We start from the raw sequence: 25308 nt of genomic DNA, 5'->3' as shown, positions 1-25308 counted from the left end.
GTTGAGGTGAGCATCACACCAAACAGGAAAACAAACTGAAGCATGCATTGGTGCTCTCCCCGGTCGGTGAAGTTGACCGGTGTCAGCTGGAAGTGCGAAGTGATCCATGGACTCCCTTCCTCCTTGGTGGGTAGCACTGACACTCCTGCTATGTGACGGAGCTCTGTCATAGATCATTCTCTGGCTGCCCTGTCAGATGGCAGGGCTCCTGGTATAGGGACCACGACTGTATCTCATGTGTGTAGCCCTGATCCTCTCCTCTTCTGACCCCAGTGATCTCCTACCTCTCACAGATACAAACCCCACCTTGCCCAAGGGGCAGCCCAGTACCCAAAATGTTCCTTTTGTGTTCTGGCTTATCTTTGTATTCCTGCTCCCTGGCTTTGGTCCCTCAAGGGTCAAGAAGTCCAGCTCATTTCAGAGACTGGCAGACTGGATATGTACACAAAACAGAATTTGTGCAGGAGTTCCTCATTTTTAAAAAGCCAAGATGTCAATGTCTGTACTCATGAGAGAAGTGGGGGTGACTATCACACTCGGAAGAGACCCCCTACTCCAAGATTCCAGAGAGCTCATGGCAGTCTGAATGTCCCTCCAGGCATGGCCACTGCACTGAGCAGCAGAACACTTGGAAGGCGGGTGCAGAATGGGATATTCTGGGGTGGGTGACACAGTCCCAGTGAGTGAGATCTCTGAAAACAGGCTTGTGGCTCCCTGAAGACTAACCCACACTGACTTTTGATTACCCAGTTTATAAAGCTCAACTGACCCACAGCTGCTGATGGTGAGGCATGTAGTGTGTAAACTGAATTCTGCCTCTGTGAAAGACCCTGTGACAGAACAGCGCTAACCGCTTCCTGTCCCATAACTGGTTCCAAAATAGCAGCAATGAGCTGGGCGTGGTGGAGCGGACCTGTAGTCCCAGCACTTGGGAGGCAGAGGCAGGCAGATCTCTGTGAGTTCAAGGCCAGCCTGGTCTACATAGTGAGTTCCAGGACAGCTGGGGCTACAGGGAGACCCTGTCTCAAAAAGACAAAAAAAAAAAAAAAAAAATAGCAATGATATTGCAGGTAACATTTGTGAAAGGGAGGGGAAATGTTTGGGCTTGAAAAATAAAACCCCTTTGGGGCTGGCGAGATGGCTCAGTGGTTAAGAGCACTGACTGCTCTTGCAGAGGACCTGGGTTCGATTCCCAGCACCCACATGGCGGCTATGAATGTCTTTAACTCCAGTTCCGTGGAAATCCGAAGCCCTTTTCTGACCTCTGCAGCATTGCACGACACGGGTGCACTCACATACATGCAGGCAATACACTCATACACATAAAATAAAAATAATAAAATATTAAAAAAAATAAAACCCCCAAGCCAGGCGTGGTGGTGCACGCCTTTAGTTCCAGCACTTGGGAGGCAGAGGCAGATGGATCTCTGTGAGTTCAAGTCCAGCCTGGTCTACATAGCGAGTACTAGGCCATCTGGGGCTATAGGGAGACCGTCTCAAAAAGATCAAAAAAAAAAAAAAAACCAAAATAACCCCCCAAAATAACAACAAAACCCCCAAACTCCAAGGCTGCTTTTTGACAGAACCCTGTGCAGGGGCCTTACCCAGGCGGGGCTGTGTGGGGAGCCACCTCGAGGAAGTAGAAGCTCAACGATGTCCAGGTTGTTGTGATGGACGGCAACGTGCAGGGGAGTCAAGCCATTCTGCAGGGTGACAAAGCATAAGAGAGGACAGCGTCACTCCAGTGGGTTTTGTAACGAAGGCCCTTTAGTAATCAGGATCTACTTTTCAATGCATAGTATTTCTCTTATGGAGGTAAAATGTGGGTAAGAATCCATCCAAAACAGCTGGGGGTACAGTTCAATGGTGAAGCACTTGTCCAACATGTGCAAAGCCTTAGGCTTCATTTCAGCACAACAACAACAACAAAACCCCCCCCAAAATAATTCCTTCTACTTAGTCTAGCATGTACAAGATCCTGGGTTCTATCACCAGCCCCACAAAAATTTAAAAAGCTATCCACCCAAAGCCAGTCTTGATGAAGAATCATTGATCCAGCAGGATCTAAGACCATTTCCTTATCCTTGTGGGAATGTGATCAACACACTTGTTCAGAGAAGGCATCAGGTCCTTCTGACAGACTAGGCCTTTGACAGAAGGATTGCCTTCTCCAAAGACAATTCTCCCTGGGAGGCTGAGAGAGAGAGAAAGAGAAAGAGAGAGAGAGAGAGAGAGAGAGAGAGAGAGAGAGAGAGGAAGGGAGGGAGGATGAATTCCCAGTAGTGACATCTGTTCTGTCCCTTCTTGTTTCCTCTAATCCAAGAGGGAGGGAAGTTCAAACTTACTTTTCCAGCAGCATTGGGATGTGCATCATGTTGTAGCAGCAGCTCAGCCACCCGTACTTTCCCATACTTAGCAGCCACGTGCAGAGGGGTAAATCCTTTCTGAGGAGAAACACAGGCTGTTAGGACCACAGGAGCCAGTGCCATTGCCCTGGAAAAGGCATGGTTTGGACACTTTCCAGCTTACCAAGGCTGGGGATGCCAGTGAGACAAAAGGCCCTGAGTGTTTTGATCCTTGCAAGAGGTTACCATCTACTAAGTCACCTGGACTCCCGGAGCCCCGTATGGCTACTTCTTAGAAGAGGTGTCAGAGACAGAGGCTTCCTGTACTGTCAGATCATTGCTGGCTCACTGAAGGCAGAGGTTGTTTGGTTTTTGTTCTTTTTGAGACAGAGGCTTAATGTGTGGTCCAGGCTGGACTCAAACCCTAAGCCCTCTTACTTGATTCTCCCAAGTGTTGGGATTACAGGTGTATGCTACCATGCCTATAGAATTTTATTTATTTATTTATTTATTTATTTATTTATTTATTTATTTATTTATTTATTTATTTTTAAGTACTGGAGATTGAACTATGCTAGGCAAGCACTCTATCACAGAGCTACTTTCTAGCCCTTGAGTCGTAATCCTTCTTGTATTTCAGGAACCTGTCTGATTGATCTAGAGCAAATGCTTAGCAAATTAACTGCTCTATAAGAAACAGATGGAGGCTGGTGGGGCCAGAGCCACTGCCCTTCCTGGGGAAGGAAATGACATAGTGGGCCTACAGTATCCCGAGATCACAAGGAAGATCATTTCAGCATCCCCAGGCCCAGCCTACTTCTTAAAAATATGTTTTTGGGGGGCTGGGGAGATGGCTCGGTGGTAAAGAGCACTGACTGCTCTTGCAGAGGACCCGGGTTCAATTCCCAGCACCCACATGGCGGCTACGAACCATCCTTAACTCCAGTTCCAGGGGAATCTGAAGCCCTCTTCTGATCTCCGTGACATTGCACAACACGGGTGCACTCACATACATGCAGGCAGTACATTCATACACATAAAATGAAAATAATAAAATATTAAAAAAATATGTTTTTTGAGACCCAATTTTGCTGTGTTGCCTAGTCTGGCCTTGAGCTTCTGAGCTCATTTGATCCTCCTGCCTCAGCCTCCCAAGTGCTGGGACCACAGGTCTGCCACTAAACCCAGACAGCCCCAAGAATGGGAAGGTGGCTGTACCTTGGTCATGCATGCTTGGGATGCCTCCTTCTCCAGAAGGGCCAGGGCGGTGTCCACGTGACCTTCGCGGGCTGCGGTGTGCAGGGGTGTGTGGCCAGCAGTGGTAGCAAGGTTAGGGCTGGCGTCATTCTCCAGCAGGAGCTTTACCATGCTCGTGTGGCCTATGCGAGCAGCACAGTGAAGTGGTGTCTGGTCATCCTGGGCCCCCATAAAAACACAGAATTGGAAATGTTAACTTTACCAAGTTCAACTCTGCATTTCATAGAGGAAGGAGCCTAGAGAGGGTTAGAGCTGGAATTTCATCTAGCCTCTGAGCTATAGAAAACAATAGGCTTTACCTCATTTAATCCTTACAACTCATCAGTTTCATGGTTATTGATTATTTAACTGCCCAAAGGCACAGCATTCCTACCCAGTGGGAACTGTGGCATTACTTTATAGTGCTGGAGTCCAAACCAAGCAGCTAATGGACACAAAGGTTTCACACAGTGTTGGGTATAGAACAGACACTTGGTAAACTGGTTTCCATTGCAACCAGTCCTGTCTCCCAAGTCCTTCCTACCTGATACGCTTGTCTTTCTGTTTGAACTGTACTTTGGTGTTTCCCATGCCAAGGGTTATGGAGCATCCAAATCAGTGGAGGGGGAAGATGGCCATTTGGTCTATCCTTTCCCAACGTGAAGCTATGGCTCATGGTTCAGGGGCTCCACATATAGGGTTGGTGCTATTGGGTTTGAGTGCCTCAGCCTATCAACTTCCAAACTTGGCAGCCATTCTTATGGTTGACATCCTCAAATGTACATTTACAGCAAGGAGTCCTCCACTTTTAGATCAAGTGAGTCCTGGCTGATTCTCATTGACGAGTCTTAAATCTCCTTCCTTCCTTCTACCACAACTATTCATGAATCCGATAAATGCTGCAGGCTAGCCCTGCTCCCTGTTACTCTAAAAGAAACATATCTTTGATGCAGAAATATCTCTGCCTCTCTCAGAACCCAACAAAGCAGAATCTGAGCTTTCAGGGTGATGCGCTGTGGACGTGATGGTGACTGAGTCACTGGTTTCTGATGAGAACACTTGCCTCCACCAGGCTGGAGTAGCCTGCATCCTGTGGTCTTTCCCTTCCTGCCTCCAGAACTCACCTTGGCCTTGGCATTGACTTTGGCTTTGTTCTGGAGCAAGTATTTGGCCACTTCAGTGTGCCCAGCTCTGGCTGCCATGTGCAGTGGGGTCTCCACTTTCTATAAAATAACATAATTACAGAACTATTAACATAGGCTGGGTTTGCAAAAGGACACACGCAGAGCTCAGAGTGCTGCCTTGGCAGCTTGGTGGGGTTTTTGTCCAGAGCTGCTCAGCAAATCTCTAAGCCAGCTCCTCCACGGCTGTGAGTATTCTAGGTAATATGAAACTAAACCTCAGAGCAATGAACATTCAAATGTGTGAATGTATTTCTAGATACACTTACAAAAGTTCCAAAATATTATCCAAAATAAAACTCCAAAGATGTAAAGATGTGTGATAAATTTAACTGGAAAACCATCAATAGACAGGAATGTTCTTTCCACATCTGACACCCTTTGCTATTCTGAGAACCCCACTTCTGTGGACAGAGGAGCAGAAAGGCTCCACCACAGCTCCCCTCAGAGCTTTAGACCAGAGCCAAGGCCTTCATTGTCCCTAAGGACCCACCACATTGAAGACATTAGGTGATGCATCCCGCTGAAGCAGGTTCTTCACGATGGGAAGGTGTCCCATGAAGGAGGCCACATGGAGAGGTGTCAGGCCAGACTGGAAGAGACAAAGTGACATGAACTGAGCCTTCCTCGCCAAGAGCAAGTCACAGTATCTGATGCTCTTTTGCTGTTGCGAGCTCTGCAAATGGCTGTCTGAGAAGACAGACTTAAACCAAGGGGGCTTGTTTTCAGGAAAGTGACCACAGACGCAAACGCACTGGCAGGCAAGTTGTATCACTTTTACAGCTCAAAAAATTATTTCCCATCTTGAAAAGTCCCCCTGTCTGAGCTACCCTGATCCATTTCTTTTCAAAATCTTGACACATGCATGTACCTGCACACAGTCATACACCCTTGCATCCCTGAAACCACACAGTTATGAAGAATAACCATCTCAGGGCAGTGGAGGGGGTACAGGGCACAGCCAGCACATCTGCACTTTTTCCTACCTCAGTGACTGCATCGATGGAGGCTCCTGTCTTCAGCAGCAGCTCCATGACACGGATGTGATTTTTCTTGCACGCGATGTGTAAGGGGGTAAAGCCATTCTGTGGCCCATGCAAAGGATACACATATCAGGAACTCACACAGTAGCAAAGGAACTCTGTCATGTGATGTACAGGGAGCCCCTCCCAGCCCACCAGCAGACACTCATAGATCAAAGGATAGACCACATCATTTTTGAACTGACAGGACAAACAGGTATCCTTCCCTTTATATATCAAGCATATTCCTGAACAAGATGTTCAGAAACTTTTTAAAAAATCATGCTGGGCGTGGTGGCACACACCTGTAGTCCCAGCACTTGGGAGGCAGAGGCAGGCAGATATCTGTGAGTTCAAGGCCAGCCTGGTCTACATAGTGAGTTCCAGGACAGCTGGGGCTACAGGGAGACCGTGTCTCAAAAAGACCAAAAAAAAATTCTATCATATTTCTGGATATACTAAAGGGTCCTGATCTACAGTATTCCATCAAGGGTAAATTTACATTAAAAGAACATTTTGGGGAGGCAAGTAATTATTTTTCTGCCTGAAGCTATGCAACACTGTGAATAAAATGGATTCTGCTCTGTAGCATGTTACACTACACACTCCCTCTACAGGGGCAAGGGTTTGGTCTGTCTGTTTATGTCTGTCTGTCTCTTCAGTGCTTTATCTCCTTAGGGCAATGGTTCTCAAACAAGGTGAGCTTGGGGGGATGGTTTGCGGTCTCTTCAAACACATGGCCATGTCTTTGTGGTCACAGCTAGGGGAACAGAGAGGTATTAGCATCTAGTGGGCAGAAGCTAGGGGTGATGCAGCATGTAGGGAATCGGATAGAAACCCCAGTGTGAACGGCACCAAACTTGGGAAACCTCAGTGACCCCAGAGTGTGATCTGTGCTCAGTGCAAGCAGGTTTGAAGGAATGAATGAATCTTCTGCCTCTAGAGAGCACCCACCTCCTCAATTTTCCTTCTCTGAGAAAGGTCAAGCATGAGGAAGGGGTCTTGGACACTCTCTGAGGCTCCCTGGACCATCCTGGGGGCCTCTGGCCTGTGAAGGAGAGGGAGGACCACAACCATAGGAGGACTCTGCTTTAGGCCTGATCTCATCTCCACACCAGGCCTACATTCACAGCCTCTTTGAGAGGAGAGGTGCTTAGCTCAGGACAGTGCATCCCCACCTCAAAGTAGGTTGAAAACCAGACCCGTCTCTAAGATGTCACTGCCTTTCAGCTCTAAGTCTGGCTGGGCCCTGAACCCCAGGCACATCATAAACACTGTTTCCAGATTCAAGTCTCTTACTCACAGATCCATGCTGGACCTCTGCCTATTGGTGTGACTGTGGTATCAGGCACAGGAGACCATGGAGTGCAGCGTGAAAACACACTCTCAACATCTACTTGCCTGTGCTGCTGTCCCTGGGTCTTAGCAGCATCCATGCAACTCTCGCTTCCCTCTTCAATCCCCCTAGAAGCCCCTTCTCCAGTAACCCCCTGCTCACCAGGGCCCTGGAGTTTGGCTTGGCCCCTTTATCCAAAAGGACCTTGGCCACCCTATGGTGACCACAGTGGGCTGCCACGTGGAGCGGAGTCAGGTGGTCCAAGGTGATGTCATCTATCTCCGCATTGTATTGCAAAAGAAGCCGGACACAGTCGAGGTGGTCTCCCTGAGCCGCCATGTGAATGGGGGACAAGCCATTCTGTGGGAAGAGGAGTAAGGAGAGCAACGGTAACGCTTCTGAGGACAGCCTGAGGTTCAGGGCAGTGCTGGCGGCATAACGTCTGCCAGCTTGCCTGCGGTCTTCTTCAGTGTGAATCCCAAACAAGCTGGGCTCCTGGTGGTCTCAGATGACACCTGTCCTGTTCCCATCTAGTCCGATCCTCAAGCCTTTCCAGCCATACCCACACTAAGTCTTCCTCGACCACTCTGGACCCCTGGGCCTTGTTGGCCTGTACCACACTAAGCCTTCCTCGACCACTCTGGACCCCCTGGGCCTTGTTGGCCTGTACCACACTACGCCTTCCCTGACCACTCTGGACCCCTGGGCCTTGTTGGCCTGTACCACACTTTCACTCAGTCCAACCTTATCCAAATCATGTCCCCATCTTGGGCATGTTCTTTCTTTTAACTTGCAAGATCTGTAAAACTAGAACTCTCCCTAATGCTACCCAAATGCCCATAGAGTCCTATAAATGCATGCGACATGTGGTGGGCTTTAATGTGGCTTTGAGTAGTGAATGACAGTAAAAGAAGACTTCGATCCCCTTAACATTTATTTATTGAGTAACTGATTGATTGTGTACGTGTGTGGAGCAGCGGGGAGGCATGTGTGTGCCACAGCATGTGTGTGGTGTTCAGGGGAAAACTTGCAGGAGTCAGGTCTCTCTTTCCATCATGTGGGTCCTGGGGATTGAACTCAGGTAGTCAATCTTGGCACAGTTACCCACTGAGCCATATCATTGAGCTGAACTGTTTTGTTTTGTGTGGGGGTATTTTATATATATATACATATACACATATACACATGTGTGTGTGGTACACGCGTGTGGTATATGTGTAAGTGTGTATGCAGGTATGCATGCCTCGACATGTGTGTAGAGACCAGTGAATGACCTAGTCCTGCTCTATTATTCTCTGCCTTATTTCCTTGAGACAAGGTCCTCACTGAACTCAGATCTAGATGGGAGGCCAGAGGCCATAGGGCCCTAGCGAGTTTCCTGTCTCTGTCCACCATAGCAGTGAGGCCTTCGGAACTGGTTTTCAGGAGGAATGAAGAAGTTTAGAACTTCAGGCTAGAGAAGGGATTGAGGGTGAGTCTCTGTAATCCTCCAGCCTTCCCATGCACGCATACACATGTGCACACATGCTCTCACATATGCCAAACATGCACACATACACACACACACACACACACAAATGGAAAAAGAAAAAAAATGTAGAGAAAGCAGCTCTAACTGTTAAGGAACACAATTAAAAAGAAACTTCTTGTTCCATGTGGACAGCAGGAAGGAGCCTTGGGGTCAAGAGTCCACACAATGAAAGCTCCGTCTTTGGAAAATGTGAATTCATTTTGAAAGGAGAGCATCTACACTGAGGATGCCACTGAAGGGGGCTCCCTGCTCACAAGCCCTAAGGAAATGTTTTCCCAGGACGGGTCTGGAGCACTGAGGCCAATACAACTGTGCAGCAAAGGGGCCGGCTTCTACTTCAAGCTGGCAGCAGAATCTGGCAATGCTATCTAGGTGGAACTGGTTTTATAGAGATAAAAGATGCAAGACTGAGGGGGTCACAGAGCCTTTAAAAGTTTATTTTCGATTTATTTTGAATTTTTCTGTAGGAACATTTTGCCTGCATGTATGTAAGTGCACTCATGTCATGCAATGCCTGCAGAGGCCAGAATAGGGTGTCAAATCCTCTGGAATTGGAGCTATAAGCAGTTGTTAGCTGCTAAGGGTGCTAGGAACCAAACCTGGGTCCTCTGTGAAAACCAGCCAGTGCTAGTAACTGCTAAGCCATCTCTCTAGCCCCCATGGAGTCTTGCCACACAGTTTCAGAGACCACTTAGGTCGAGCAAACGTGAGGCAGGATTAGCTTCTCAGGGAAGCCTGGAGAGGTCACTGCATGAAGCCGTGAAGCCTAGGTTGCAGTGGAGACCCCAGCATGCTAAGGATGCCAGGACTGTGGGATCTCCACCAAGAAAAGCTGCAGGCACTGAGCACAGCAGGACCAAGAGAGAGGTTATATATACTTTGTCAGTAGAACTTGAGGGGCAAGGACACGTAAGCCCATTATGAGCCCCTGATGTCAGACATGGAGCTACAGGATTTGGTGTTTGCTCTGCTGGGTTCTAGTGTTGGTTTAGTTCCATCTTTCCTTGCGATGCTTTTGGACTGGGAAGGCTTACTCTGTGCCGTTTTATAGTGGAAGTACATAACTTGTTTTTGATTATAGTTAAGAGACGGACCTTGAGTCTTGGAAGAGACTTTGGATTTCATACTCTTTTTATCTTTAATTGTGTGTGTGTGTGTGTGTGTGTGTATACATGTGTGAACACCTTGTGCACTGCTACTGACATGGACTGTATCTTCTCAAACTGTAAGCTGAAATAAACCTTTCCTTCCTTAAGTTGCTTTTGTTAGGTATTTTGCCACAGTAACAAGGGAAGTCTGGCTGACCTGGAGTATTGCTTAGAAGGTGTCACTCCCAGGAAGGAGCATGTACCTTGGTTTTGGCCTGGATGGGTGCCCCATGGTCCAGCAGGATCTCTGAGATTCGCACGTGTCCATTCCGAGCTGCACAGTGGAGAGGTGTCAATTCATCCTTTATAAGACAGTGAAAAACAGAAAGCCCAAAAGGCAGCCATCAGTGGCTGTGTGGGAGAAGCCTGCCTGCAGCAGCTTTCCCAGATGCAGAAATGACAATACAGTCTTTAGGCCAGTTTGGCTTTAGCTCAGTTTTGTGATTGTCCCTGCTGCACCGGGCTATTACTGCAGGCCACTCAAGGAAGAGGGTGCCATGTCACTGAAAGGGTCACTGAGAGCCTAGCACTCTGGTGAGACTTAATGGTAGAACTTGCTCCCTGGCCTAAAGGCTGATGGTACCTACCTTGGTTCTTGTTTCTATCTGAGCTCCCCGGTCTAGCAGGAGCCGCACCATGATCACGTTCCCTCTGCGGGAGGCGATATGCAGTGGTGTGATGCCGTTCTGGAGGAAGAAGCAGGGAACATCAAAGCAAGGTCGTTCTTGAAAGGTAGCTATGTATGCACCACTGTCCCCCGCCCTGTGACCTCTGCAGAACATCAGCCACTTTAACTATGCAAGCATGTCTCACCTAAGACATTCAGAACCCATGAGGCCCTCATAGTATTTTGGTTAATCCCCACAAGTTGACCAAGCCCACAACCCCCAGAGCAAAGTAACAGATAGGAAGAAAGCCAGTCATTTGTAATTATCCTAATGTGTCCTGTGTCCACCTAAACAATAGGCACCTGGAGTTTAGCATTTTCTCTGGACAAAGCTAGTGGAAACTGAGTGGAAGACCTTCAGGAAACTACCAGCAAGGTGTCTTAATAGATACTAGGGCTCTGGCTCCCATAGGCATTTCTGCAGCATCCCCCATAGGTGGATTTCAAGGGATGTACGTGAGAGGGCAGACCCAAATTCTAGACACCCCAAGCCCCAGGCAGTGAACAGACTCTAGCGAGGTTACCTGAGGTGTGAAGTTGACACTGGCCCCCCTATTGAGGAGCAGTTGGGCCACGTTGAGGTTCTCATAGTGAGCTGCAATGTGGAGGGGTGTGAATCCCGTCTGGTACAACAGAGGAGAAGAGCTTGTCACATCCCGGCCCCTTTGTCTCAGAACCAGCACAGGGATTCTGAGCAACTCTGGGGCCACAGGACCTGACACACAAAACAAACTTTGGCCAATGACAACATCTGTGGAATGGGTAGAGAGATGCCCTATGGCAAGCTGTATCCAAAGGCTTGCTGCCACCTCAGGGGGACTTCCAGCCTTTGTCTCGTGGCCATGACAAACTTTAGACTGGGATCACCTCCAACTGAATGCCCTCTTGTGAAGAGAGTTTAGTCACAAGTGAAAAGGTTATGGAGTCCATGGGACTGCCTGCCCCCTAAAAGGCATGTGACTCCATTAGCTGGCCAGAGGGTCCATTGTCATCATCCTGCTCCATATCCAAACAAATCCAGAGGCCAGGGGTGTGGCAGAGAGGGTTGAGTGGGGAGACAGTGTGAACAGTTGAGGCAATCCAGCCCACTTACGGACAGTTGGCAGCCCAACTACCTGAGCAGTAGTTAGCAGTACTTCAAATACCAGAGAGCAGGACATAACCACCCAGGTCTCTAGGGAAGCATGTGAAGGAGAGGGTGGTCTAACTGGAGGCCTACCCTGCCCTCCTGGGTGCTGTTCTGGATGCCCCAAGTAGCCAAAACCATCCTAGCCCCTTACACCCGCACCATCTCAGCCGGAATCTAAGGCAGGGCTGCCCACCAAGCCTTTCCATACCAATGCTGGGCACCAAAGGCACAGTGGGAGCTGAACTCACCATTACATAGCTGGCTCGTCAGCACTGGCCTAGTTTCCTAGAGGAAAAGCTAGGAACTAAAGGTTCCACTAGCCCACAGTCTTCCAGTGCCAACCTGCTGGCCCTGGTGCCCTTCCTGGCTTCCCTCACCTTGGAAAGCACATCTGGGTTGGGGTCATTCTGCAGAAGTACTGCAGCTGTCCGTGTGTCATCATTGCGGGCTGCAATGTGCAGGGCCGGAAGGCGAACCTTCCCTTTCGTCCCGTAGTTGATGAGGTGAGCCACCACATTCTCGTGGCCCTGCTGTAGAGCCACAGCCAGAGGAGTGAAGCCGTCCTGGGCAGAGGAGAGTAAAGATAGGTTTCCAAGGCCTTTACACTCTCTAAGCTTAGCCCAAGTGCCACCTCCTCCTAAAGGCTTTCTTCACCCCACTTTCTTCCTGTGCTTGCACAGTGCACACAGTCTTCTTAGTTCTCCATTACCGCATGTTTGCCATCTGACTATATGCTAAGAGATCTGACGGCATCATCTCTTTGCAGTCTGGCTATGTGCTATGAGGGACTGACTTATGTATCATCTATTTGCAGTCTGACTATGTGCTCTGAGGAGCTGACTGTAACTTCTGTTTGTATCTGACTGTGTACTATGAGGGTCCCAACTGTGTGTATCATTTGTTTGCTATCTCTGTGCTAAGAGGGTCTGAGTAGGTATCATCTGTTACAGTCTGACTGTGTGCTATCATTTGTTTCATGATCCTGAGACACTTCCAGTGTGAGTACATTTCCCAAAGGGGCTTACTTCTGTGGCTACATTCTGATTGGCTCCATTCTCCAGTAAAAACTTCACCACTTCCAAGTGATTCTCCTGGGCCGCCATGTACAGGGGAGTAAAGCCTTTCTGTAAACCCAAAGAAGAGGCCATTAAAACATACTAGAGTGGGAGAGATGTGAAGACAGGTGCAAGCTGTGACAGGGTGGCTCCCTTTTCATCACACCCTCACCGTGCCCCAGGAACAACGTCAAAGGTCACCACTGACCCTGGGAAATTATTACCAAAGGTTAGGAGGGGGGATGACTCCATAGAAGTGCTTTGGTCTCCACCTTGAGCTGAGTGAGCCCCTAGCACACATTCCCTTCTACTTTGTAAAAAGAATCTGTTTTATTTTTAATTATGTATATGTCCATGTGAGTGTGTGCATATGAGTGTGGAGGCCAGAGGTGTTGGGAGTTATAGGTGACTGGAACTAGAGTTACAGGTGATTGTGAGCCACCCAACATGGGTGCTGGGAACCAAACTTGGGTCCTCTGTAAAAGCACATCCTCAGTACGTGCTCTTAACAGCTGAGCCAGCTCTCCTGTCCTTCCCCGACTACTTCTATTCCTTTCTTCACTAACCAGCAAACCTCATACTCCAACCATATGATCCACGTGGAATGTAGTTTGGCTGACCCGCTGAATCAAGATGGAATCCACAATGACTAACCCACTATGCTTAGGATGTGTAGTCTAACCTTGGAAAATTAATACATAATATCTTCATTACTGCTGGGACATGAAAGCAATAAATCTAGACCTAGCTACAGAGAGAGAGAGAGAGAGAGAGAGAGAGAGAGAGAGAGAGAGAAAGAGAGCGAGAGGGAGAGAGAGAGAGAGAATGTGAATTATGCCTCAGCCAATATGTCTATTCTGAGGCAGAAAAGAAAGGTGTGCTGGGGACCAGGGAGCCATTACCTGAGACTGAGCATTGACATTGGCGCCATAATTGACCAGCTCCCGGACCACCTCATCCTGACCAGCGAGGGCAGCGATATGTAGAGCAGTGTTCCCTTTCTGAAACACAGGGGCAAGGGGCAGAGGAGGTTTTCCTCAGCCTGCTTAAGCGACTGTTACAGGTAGGAGAACGAAGGTGCTGGCTGGGAGGCCCCAAGAAGGAAACACCTATGTGTACACCTAGCTTGTCACTTACCTCAAAATATTATTAAAAACACAGGGAGTAATACTGTTCCTCATGCCTCTGACACATAATACTAAAACACACGGCGGGGGGAGCCTCAAGAGGAGCAGAGGGATTATTTTGTCCTATTTTGATTTACAAATACTCAGTTTCTGCATGCTCAAGGAGTCATAGAGCTACAGAAAGAATAGGTGAGCAGCACCGTGTGAAGTTGTGGAGGGAGATAAGGGGTCTACCTATTTCTTAACCACCCTGGGGCTGAGCTCTAGCCTTTGGAGTCTGGAAGGAGAGGAGCCAGGGCATTTGCCCCATGCTTTTCCATTCTTAAGCCCAGCTGAGAAACAGAGGCTGATTTTGGCTTCTTGCTTTGTCTTTATTTTTAATTTTTCCTAAGCTTGGGCAACCCATGACAACTTCACAATCTGTTTGGAGCCATCCTTAATCGAAGGTTTGGGTTTCACCTTTTAACCCCTCTCCCTTTGTATGGCATTACAAAGCCATGCTGGTGTATAACATTTCTACAAACGAGATCTACCAAGCATTCATCACAGAACAAAAGTCCAAACAGCTCTGGGGAAATGCCAGGGAAGTGTGGCCGCCTAGCCCACAGAGCCACCAGGTGGCCAGGGCTTGTGGCCAGGTACTTGAGAGCACCAGCAATAATGGCCCCTCATTCACAGCAGCAGCAGCAGGCTAGAAACAAAGGGACTGCAGCCAGAAAGAGCACCTCTGCTCACTGCACCAGTGAGAGAATGAGGACATGACATGAAAATCACAGAATTTACCTTCAGAAAGGGTTCTACCCTCACAATATTTTGGAAGTTCACTTCATACCCACAAATTATATCTACTCTCTCTGTATTGTTCAGCTGTTTTTTTCTGCCTGAGGTGGCAAAACGCTTACTGCAGAGAGCTGGACCCGAGGCTGGGCTTGAGAGCCGTCTAGTAAGTAGCACTTGGGAAATGAGCGGTTACAGCAATGCTGGCAAAGAAATGTGCAAAGCGGGAAGACTGGAACAGAGGAAATGACACGAGCTAGAAAGAGAGGGTTGTACGTCGAGTCTTTAAAAGTACTGTCTTCATCTTGTTTAATAAACAATACTCTATATTTTCTTTAATAAACGAGATGCATGTACATAAGAAAGAAAGCTTGTTTGGGAGTTTGCGGAGTCAGTCAGTGGTCCACTGTATGTCTAGCATGAATGAGACCCTGTGTTCTAGTCCTAGCAATGCAAAACATTATTTTTTCCAGTCTATATGAGTTGATGCCGCCACACCAAACGCTTCCTGATAAAAGAATACACTGCTTCAGTAACGAGAAGAAATATGTTTGAGGCGGAATAGGAAGATGTGCTGGAGGGGAAATTAGAAGGATCCAGACTTCTGCATTCCACAGTAACAAAACTGTCACCAACATGTCCCCTCTCCCTCCTATGCCACGTATTTTACATACAGCAGCTCACTGAATTTTCAAGTCATTCCTGCAAATAAGTGTTATACTCTCCATTTACAGATGAGAAAAGTGAGAGTTCCCAGTTCCTGAGTAACTGGCCTAAGGTCACAGGGTGGGAAGCATGTAAGCTGGGGCTTGACTCTGAAGCTTTCTGGATTCCAGGCACCAGATGAAGCAGCATAAAGTCACTATGAAAGGGTCATGGTTTCAGAATTCAGTGATGAGGATAGAGTAAAGGTCCACTGACTAGTTCTGGAAACAGGGACTGATGTTTTCAGGTGGTACTAGGGATTCAGAGAAATAGGACATGATGAGGAGGACCACAGAAACTCAGGAATGTGTTTGCACTAGTTTCTAGGCTGCAGTTTGGGACAATACACGAAGAACCCATAGACTTGAATTTTCAATGCCTGGTGTTCCTGCTTCTCATGAGGCCTACCTTGGTTGTTGTTTCTAGAATGATTTCTTTGTGCAGAAGTTCAACCACCATCTTCACATGGCCTTCTTTAGAAGCCAGATGCAAGCCATTCAACCCATTCTGAAAAAAAGGGGAGACGCAGAGAGGGTGTGGTTAGTGCGACAATCCACTCTGCTACTCCAAGGGTACATGGAGGAATGGTGGACAGAGCCGGAGGCTAGATGGGCACAGCGGGCAGACAGAGCCATTTCGCTTTCCTTAGCACCTCTACTGTAAGAACATAGGGACTAGTGTAGTGGCTCTGATCTCAGCAGACCACCAGAGAGCTCCAAGTTCTGGCCTCTCTCTGACCTCCCTCTGGCAGAGGGCCTGAGAACGCAGGGGACTGCCTGAGAGCCCCTGGATCCTGCCTCCATGTGGTGGTGAGCTTCCCCTAATTGCATGATACCATCCCTCTACCTGGGATTTTGTGAGGCCCCTCCCAAGGCCCGAGGGCAGATCTGGCTTTGGTAGGCTAAGGCTGAGATCCTGCAGACAGCCTGAGAGGGTGGATTCGGACCTCCATTGGTATAGTGGCTCTGATCTCAGCAGACCACTGGAGAGCACCCAGTTCTGGCCTCCCTCTGGCCTCCCTCTGGCAGAGGGCCTGAGAACACAGAGGACTGCCTGAGAGCCCCTGATACTGCCTCCACGTGGTGAAGGAAGCCTGAGCGTACCTGACTGGAATCAGAATTGGGCTTCTGTGTGTGCTCCTGAATAGCTGATCTGAAGCCATCAGTTCCCTCCAAATTAAACCTGAGAGAACCTGAACCCTGCACCAACCAGCTTTACATACCCAATAAAAAAGGATCTAGGTACCCCAATAATACAAACAGAAGCATACTTCATCTTAATTCTCATATCAGAATCATAAACAACAAAAGAAATTCACATGCCAAAACCACAATGAAAGAATAATAAAGTGGAAAGCCAAAACACTATGTCCCCACCAAACTCCACCAATCCTGTAGAAGAGTTTTACAGGGAGAACCCCCTAGAGATAACCCAGGACATTGAATTTAAAAGAACAGTCATAAACATGATCAAGGAATTCAATGAATTTATAGGCCTCTACAATGAAAAATTTAAATCTTTAAAGAAAGAGATTGAGGAAGAATATACTTTCTACTCAGCACCCCATGGAACTTTTTCAAAAACTGACCACATACTGGGCCACAAAACAAACCTCAACAAACACAAAAAAACTGAAATAATTCCATGCATTCTATTGGACCACAATGCGATAAAGTTCAAAATCAACACTGGACAAAGCCCTAGTCATAAACGAACTCCTGGTGATTGAACAAAACACTCCTAAACAATGAGTGGGTCAAAGGAGAAATTAAGAAAGAAATAAAAGAATTCCTGGAATTCAACAAAAAGGACAATACAACACAATACAACCTCTGGGACACATTAAAAGCAGTCCTAAGAGGGAAGTTTGTAGCTCTAAGTGCCTACATTAAAAAGTTAGAAAGAGCCAAAAGAAATGACCTAACACTGCAACTCAAGACACTGGAAAGGCAAGAACAAATGAAACCCAAACCCAGCAGAAGAGAAGAAATAACAAAACTCAGAGCAGAAATTAATGAAATAGAAACAAAGGACACAATACAAAGAATCAACAAATCCAAAAGCTGGTTTTTTGAAAAGCTAAACAAGATAGACAGACCCTTAGCCCAGTTAACCAAAAGAAAGAAAGAGCAAATCCAAATCACCAAAATCAGAGATGAAAGGGGAACATCATGAAAGACACCCAAAAGATCCAGACCATTATAAGGGAATATTTTAAAAACGTATACGCTACTAATCTGAAAATTAAAAGAAATGGTTGGCTATCTGAAATCACGGGAACCACCAAAGTTAAACCAAGAAGAGATCAACAGTTTAAACAGACCCATAACATATAAGGAAATTGAAACAGTAATACAAAGCCTCCGAACTAAAAAAAGCCCAGGCCCAGTTGGATTTACAACAGAATTCTACCAGACATTTAAAGACCTCCAACCAATACTACTTAAATTATTCAAAATGATAGAAACAGAGGGAGAACTCCCAAATTCCTTCTATGAAGCCAGCATCACTCTAATACCCAAACAGGGTAAAGACACAATCAAAAAAGAAAACTATAGGCCCATCTCTTCACGAACTCTCAACAAAATACTTGCAAATCCTATACAGACACACATCCAAAAGATCATTCACTATGATCAAGTAGGCTTTATCCGAGAGATACAGGGCTGGTTCAATATACACAAGTCAATAAATGCCATTAATCATATAAATGGACTCAAAGACAAAAAACACATTGTCATCTCAATAGATGCAGAGAAGGCCTTTGACAAAATTCAACATGCATTTATTTTCAAAGTCCTAGAGGGAATTGGACTGGAGGAAACATACCTCAACATACCTAAAGCCATATGTAACAAACCCACAGCCAACATCATTCTAAAATGGAGAAAAACTGGAAGCATTCCCATTAAAATCAGGAACCAGACAAGGATGTCCACTATCTCCACTCCTTTTCAACATAGTGCTTGAAGCTCTTGTTAGATCAATAAGACAAGAGAAGGAAATGAAAGGAGTAATAATTGGAAAAGAATAGGCCAAATGATATGATACTATACCAAAGAGATCCCAAAATTCCACCAGAAAAGTCCTAGAACTGATCAACACTTTCAGTATAGTGGCAGGTTATAAAATCAATCTACAAAACCCAGTAGTATTTCTACATACCAATAACAAGCAATTGGAGAAAGCATACAAGGAAAATGCTCCAATTAACAATTGCTGCAAAAAAAAAAAATCTTGGAATAAATCTGACCAAAGACACCAAAGATCTCTACAATGAATTTAAAGAATATGTGAATAAATCAAAGAGCTAAGAGAAAATAGGGATAAACTTCTGAATGAATTAACATGAGATAGAAACACTGAAGAAAACTCAGGCAGACATGAAGAAAGAAGTGAAAAACTCAAATAAGCTGACTTGAAACAACAGAGGAAAGCTTTGCTGCTAGAATAAATGAAATGCAAAACAGAATATCAACAGTGCTGGAAAAAATAATATCTTGGAATAAATATGACCAAAGATACCAAACATCTCTACAGTGAAAATTTTAAATCGTTAAAGAGATTGAGGAAGACACCAGGAGATGGAAGGACCTATCATGCTCATGGATTGGAAGAAGTAATATTGTGAAAATGACCATCCTACCAAAAGCAATATATAGATTCAATGCAATCCCAATCAAAATTCCCATGACATACTTCACAGAATTAGAAAATAAACCATCCTTAAATTCATATGGAAGCACAAAAGAGCCTGGATAGCCAAAGCAACGCTGAGCCCAAAAAGCAGCATTGGGGGGATTACTATACCAGATCTCAAAGTATACTACAGAGCTATAGTCATAAAACAGCATGGTATTGGCATAAAAATAGACACATGGATCAATAGAACATCACTGAAGATACAAACCTTGATATTCAACAAAGGTGCCAAGAACACACAATGGAGGAAAGACAACATCTTCAACAAATGGTGCTGGCAAAACTGGATCTCCACCTGCAGAAGAATGAAATTCACCCTGAACAAAAGTCAACTCCAAATGGATCAAACACTTCAATATAAAACCTGAAACTCAGAAACTGCTAGAAGAAAACAGGCAGTACCTCCCAAGATACAGGTGTATGAAAGGACTTTCTAAATCAGACATCAGCTGCTCAGGCACTAAGGTGAGCAATTGATAAGTGGGACCTCATTAAACTAAAAAGCTTCTGTACAACAAAAGAAACAATAAAAAAAGTGAAGAGAAAACCCACCTTCACCAGTGACACATCTGACAGAGGTTTAACATCCAGAATATATAAAGAACTCAAAAAATGAAGAAGAGAGAAACCAAATGACCAATGAAAAGATGGGCTAAAGATCTAAACCGAGAGTTCTCAAAGGAAGAAGTAAAGATGGCTAAGAAACATCTCAAAAAGCGTTCAATGTCATTAATAATTAGGGAAATGCAAATTAAAGCCACCCTAAGGTATCACCTTACCCCGATCAGACTGGCTAGGATCAAAAGAACAAATGATACCAAATGCTGGCGAGGATGTGGAGAAAGGGGAACGCTCATTCACTGCTGGTGGGACTGAAAACTCGTGCAGCCTCTATGGAAAACAGTGTGGAGAACTCTTAAAAAACTAAAAATGAACCTACCATATGACCTGGTTATACCACTACTTGTCATATACCCAAAGGACTCATCCTACTGTAGAGACAGTTGTACATCCATGTTTGTTGCTGCTCTTTTCACAATAGCTAAGAGATGGAAGCAACCTAAGTGTCCCTCAACTGATGAGTGGTTAACAAAAATGTGGTATATTTACACAATGGAGTTCTAGTCAGCAGTAAAGAAAGATGAAATAATGAAATTTGCAGGTAAATGGATGGATCTAGAAACTGTTATACTAAGTGAAGTAACACAGACTCAGAAAAACAAATGACGTATGTTCTCCCTCATATGTGGATCCTAGCACCAAATCCTTTTAAATTCCAGGTCCTTTTAAGAAGATGATGCTATACAGCAGTCCCTTCTGCATGAAATAAATAACTACCACCATCATGACTTTAGCTGAGCCTGATCGCTAAACATCGTCACAGTTGGGCTCCTTGACGGTTGTGCTCATTCATTAAAGGAGGGCCAAAAAGGGTCATTGGACCCTCACTGGATCATCCAGCCACTCTTCCCAGCCAACTATATGTAATTTGGACCTAATCACACATGGTTTCCTAGATTTGGGGAGGGCTAAAGTCTACAATCTTGGGAAGGCTAGGAAGAGAAGGCATGCCCCATGCTGGGTAAAGTCTTTTCAGTGTGCATACCCTCAGGTCATATCTACACCTCAGCAACCCCTCAGTTATCTCGAAGCCTTTGAGAGGGACCTGACACTGATTCTAACCACTCCAATAGTTACCAAAATACCCGAAAGCAAATCCTGAATTCATCACTCTAGTGTCCAGCCTTGGAAGACAAAAGAAAAATGAGGAGGAACCCAATAGAGGGATGCTTTTGGAAGTCCTTGCCAGGAAATTCCAACTGACTCTCACATTTGAAAATTGCCCTGTTCTTTTTTCTAGTTCTCCGTCTAGGACTTGTAATGCTAATTACTTTTGCCTTTACTTCTCCTTCACATCTCCTATTCATAAGTCAAGGACTTTCTTTTCCCCCTAGAGATAAGAGGTATGCAATCTGGGAATCTTTTAGATAGACCCACTGAAGGGGTACTCCAATTGCCTCATCCCGTGTCCCTGCTCAGCATGGAAGAAGCCAGAGCGGTCTGCGTCCCAATTCCCAATTGGCAATTTGGGTAACCCCTTCAGAGGATGGTGTGACAAGAATAGGAGGTAGGAATTGCCTAGGCAATTAGGGTAAAAAGACCCCAAAGAAATGTAGCCAGTTTCTTGGCTAAAACTCACAATGTCCTTGGGCTTCTTAGCCACCTATTCCTTTCCAAAGGCCAAAAATATCAAGATGGGGAGATATGGGAGGAGTTGGAGGGGAGGGAGTGGGCATGGATTTGATCAAAACACCTTATATGCATGTATGAAATTCTCAATAAATTATTTAAAAAATAAAAAAAATACAAAAAAACCATTAGGGATCAGAAGGGACATTAGGGATAATAAACAAAACTGTCACACTTTGAACACAAATCAAGTGCAGGGACATGCTCCCGGACTCTGGTGGGAGACCCTGAGATTTTAATCCTGGGACGCCTTTAGGCCCTGCTGGGGTTTGGGACTGTCCAAAGGCCCGGGTGTTGAAGGCTTGGGAGGTGGTGGATCCTGTAAGAGGTGGGGCCTTGTGGTTGAGGACAGCAGAATGCAAGTCTTTTTGCCTTTTATTTCCTCGTGACCTCTTCTGTCACACAATCCCCCAGTGATGTACTGCATCATGATGGGCCCAATGTGATGGGACCATATGATTTTAGACTGAAACTGTGAGCTGAAATACGCCATTTCAATTTATTAGGTTGATTTCTCCAGGTATTTTGTCACAGTGCCAGAAAGCACATAGGTATCCCATCTGGTTGAAATGGCTGACATGGTTTCAACTCTGGTGAATTTTCACAGTGACCAGAAAAAGCAGAGGTCACACCAACACATGCTTGAAATCTGGGGAGACCAACCTGCACTTAGCAAAATGAAAAACTTCAGAACAGGTCATCTAAGAACCAAGAACCCCAGCTCCATGACTGCATCAAAAGAAAACTGTTCAAACAGCCCGTTTGCTAGCCTGCTATTTCAGGTACAAGCAAAGGGACCATGGCCAACTATCAGTCCATGAAAGCAGAGTTCTCACTAAGCAACGGAAGTGCTAGTCAATCTGAAGCTGCTACTCTGCTCTAAAAAAGTGGCCCAGCTCAGGCTGGATTGCCCACTTCTTGCTTCCCAATTTATGTTCTCTGACCTGTGCTCTTAAAGGTCCTGAATCTTTCTAGCAAAAGCTGGCATCAAAAAGTGCTGCTTAGGGGCCAGTGAGATGGCTCAATGGGTAAAGGCAAACCAAGCCTGATGACCCAATTTCGATCCCTGGGACCCACATGGTAGAGAACTCCTGCAAGTTGTCCTTTGACCTCCACACATGGCCTTGGCACAAACGTGCCTCCCCTCAAATAAATATAAAAAATTAAAAGTATTATTCATAACTATAAATAGTTCTGACAGTATGATGGTACACAATTCAACTGCACTGGCTGAGAGGGTCTTGGATCCATAACAGTGGTCTTGGTCGGTGGGCAATTTCAAGCCCTTGCTTCTTGTTCTGTTCCTCATCTCCTCCTCTGAGGCCATCAACTCTCCTCTCCTGCCCACTCTTCCTGCTTCCGTCAGTCAGTTCTGTTCTAGTACTTTTCTTTCCAAGAGGTGTTTCAGAGCTGCCGCAGGCTCTGGTTAATCAGAATAAGGCTCGGCTTCTGCCTGTCCTGAGAATCTCTGCAGCCCACACTGGGCTCCTGAAACTCCCCCTCCTCTTCTGGGTCAGAGCATGGCATTCAGATTCCCATTAGAACATAGCTCTCAGGGCCTGGAGAGATGGTTCAGTGGTTAAGAATGCTTAATGCACTTGCAGAGGGCAGGGGTTCACTTCCCAGCACCCACATCTGGAGACTCACAAAGGCTTGTAACTCCAGTTCCAGGGGACTACAATGACTCTGTCAATGCACTCACATGCACATCCTCCTGCCCATAATTACAAACCATAATAAGAACATTTAGGAAATACAAATCAGACTCAATGACCCTCTGATAAAGGACAAACGACAGTGGAAGGCAGAAGGGAGGTGGTACAATGAGGGTGGAAAAGTAGGGTGTGGTCTGAACACAGTCAAAATACACTGTATGGAATTCTCGAATCAATAAAAACACATTTTTAAAAGTCTTTTAAAAAACCTAGTTCTTTACCTGGGGTCAATTTTTGCCCCTTAACAGATGAGTCCTGACCACAGAAGAAAGTCTCCTAGAGTAGCACTTTATGGGTGAGTCTGTGGCAGGGCATGTGTGATAGGTGTCTTGAGTGTCAGCAAAGAGAGGGGTTTTCAAGGAAATCTACCTGTGTCCTATTTAGATCAGGCCTGCCCAGCCTGTAGGCAGCCAATAAGAGCAGTTGGCTAAGTCTTGGGTTGGCCCAGCCCTTACCAGGTATGTGTATACCTGAGTGCATGGGTACAGATGAGTGGGTAGGTGGCTGGGGCTGATGGGAGGGGCCCTTCTCCAACAATTTCCTCATGACGATGCCTGACCCTAGCCATCTCATGTTTCCCTCTTGCAGGCCATGCATACCTATCACTGCAGGGTCCAACATCTGTGTGGATTTTCACCCCTCAGTGTGAATGAATTTATCAGGTCAAAGATAGGTTGGAACCATCTCTGACAACAGGGAAAACAGAGCCTGAAGACACAGGCAGCAGTCTGCACAGTAAGTTTGGGTTAGGGTGAGAAGCACTAGGCAAACACAAATCCACTCTTCTGAATTCAACTTGCAAAGCACAAATTCAATGAAAGACAATGTCAAGTGGGGTCTTGTATGGGGACCCTGACCCTCTTCTGCTGCTGCTTTCATAGTACCTGTAGACTGACATCTAGTCAAGCCCTACTTTGGAAAGTTCTAGAAGGTGCTGGGCTCTGGCATATGGGGATTTCTAGATCTGGTGGTGGGGTTGCGGCTGTATCTGCACACTCTGCTTATGGCAGAACATGGCTCTGACAGAGGCAGCAGCCAGCATGGGTGTTGCTTGACTAATGGCTCATTCAGCACCTGCAGGAGCGGTACAATCACCTGCACAGTGGGCAGTGAGTGATTGGTCCTGCAAGCTTTAAGGCTACTGGGTTGGTGAGCCTGGGAGGAGATGTCTAATTTGGTTTACTGTTGGTGCTCTGGGGTGTGAGAACTTCAATCCACAGGGATGCTAGAAATTCTGTCTGATCAGAGAAAGCTAGAGGCAAAGAGGTGTTCAAGGCTCTAGATCCAACCTTTCACCTGCAGCTTCAGAAACCAAGGCCCAAAGTAGTAAAGTGATTAGTTGATATCACACAGCCCTTGTGCGTCATAGCCACAAGCAGAGCCAATTTGGTCTGGGCTCCTGCCAGGAGCTGGCTTGCTTTTAGAAATCAGATGAATAAAGGTATAATTTCATTTTTGAATACACTCACAATAATCACCCCCAAGGATCTGGTTGTGACTTCTGTGATTGATCCCTTGGGTTCTTCTGCTCACTGTCCTGGTCCTTAGGAATCCCCCTTTCCTTCTTCCTTGAGTCACAAGTCTTACCAAAGTTGAACTCCTGGCAGAAGCAACAGTCTTTCTCCTAAGAGTACCCACCTGAGGGATCTGCATCCCACAGCGTGACTTACCCTCCTTCCCAGATTCCACCTCTACCATCTCTTTCTTCATGACTTATCTTTTTTTACTCTATTTTTCTATTGCTCTGTGTGTGTTTATTGTATGTGTCTAAGTTTGTGACTGTGTGCATGCATGTGGGAGCCCGAGGTTGATATCAGGAACCTTCCTTGGTTGCTCGTGCATCTTGGTCTTTGAGGTAGGGTCTCAATCAAAGCCAGAGTTTGCAGATATAGCTAGTCTTGCTAGCCAGCTTGCTGAGGGCTGGATGTCCAAACTCAGGTTCTCTTACTTGTTTGCCAAGTACTGAGCCACCTTCCCAGCCCTTGCTTTATTTTTTTAACTTGTGCTTAACACAGTCTCTGAAAGTTACTTTCACCTCTATTACTGGGGTGGTTTGAATGGAATAGTCTCATCTGAGTTACAGAACCAAAACAAAGCCCATTAGGCACAGCCACAGAGAATTAGGCAAGAAACCCTGGAATTAGTCCTCAACAAAAGCACAGGTGCAAAAGTCTCTTTGCTTCAGTTGCGGCTGTAGCCACAGCGCTGAGAATCCCCTCATTCCAGCTGCACAAACCCCTGTGTGAACCTATAGTGTCTGGCAATGCTTCCTCTTGAAGAACTCATTGTGGGTGGGGTGATGGGGGGCAGGTACATATAAAATAAATGCCCCAAATACCCCGACTGGTATGTGGGAGAATGTGGCACAGAGGAAGGATAGGC

At 46.1% G+C, this 25308-nt stretch overlaps 1 protein-coding gene across 1 annotated transcript in view; it reads right to left on the bottom strand.

The window, feature by feature from the left end:
• LOC103749415 (ankyrin-1) overlaps positions 1-25308 on the bottom strand; it is a 69679-nt gene that overhangs the window by 35292 nt on the left and 9079 nt on the right. Inside the window, exons 2-15 of the mRNA XM_029555658.1 lie at positions 15668-15766; positions 13553-13651; positions 12621-12719; positions 11973-12158; positions 10991-11089; positions 10387-10485; positions 10003-10101; positions 7283-7480; positions 5749-5847; positions 5256-5354; positions 4706-4804; positions 3564-3761; positions 2346-2444; positions 1605-1703 (exon numbers count right to left, since the gene is read on the bottom strand). Coding sequence (XP_029411518.1) covers positions 1605-1703; positions 2346-2444; positions 3564-3761; positions 4706-4804; positions 5256-5354; positions 5749-5847; positions 7283-7480; positions 10003-10101; positions 10387-10485; positions 10991-11089; positions 11973-12158; positions 12621-12719; positions 13553-13651; positions 15668-15718 — 1623 coding nt within the window. The 5' untranslated portion in view covers positions 15719-15766. The remainder of the gene's footprint in view (positions 1-1604; positions 1704-2345; positions 2445-3563; positions 3762-4705; positions 4805-5255; positions 5355-5748; positions 5848-7282; positions 7481-10002; positions 10102-10386; positions 10486-10990; positions 11090-11972; positions 12159-12620; positions 12720-13552; positions 13652-15667; positions 15767-25308) is intronic.

This window comes from Nannospalax galili, unplaced genomic scaffold (genome assembly GCF_000622305.1).
Source record: "Nannospalax galili isolate Female #2095 unplaced genomic scaffold, S.galili_v1.0 scaffold366, whole genome shotgun sequence".
NCBI classification, from domain to species: domain Eukaryota; kingdom Metazoa; phylum Chordata; class Mammalia; order Rodentia; family Spalacidae; genus Nannospalax; species Nannospalax galili.
Note: the sequence above shows the minus strand (reverse complement) of the source record. Positions and strands in the feature narration are given on the sequence as shown.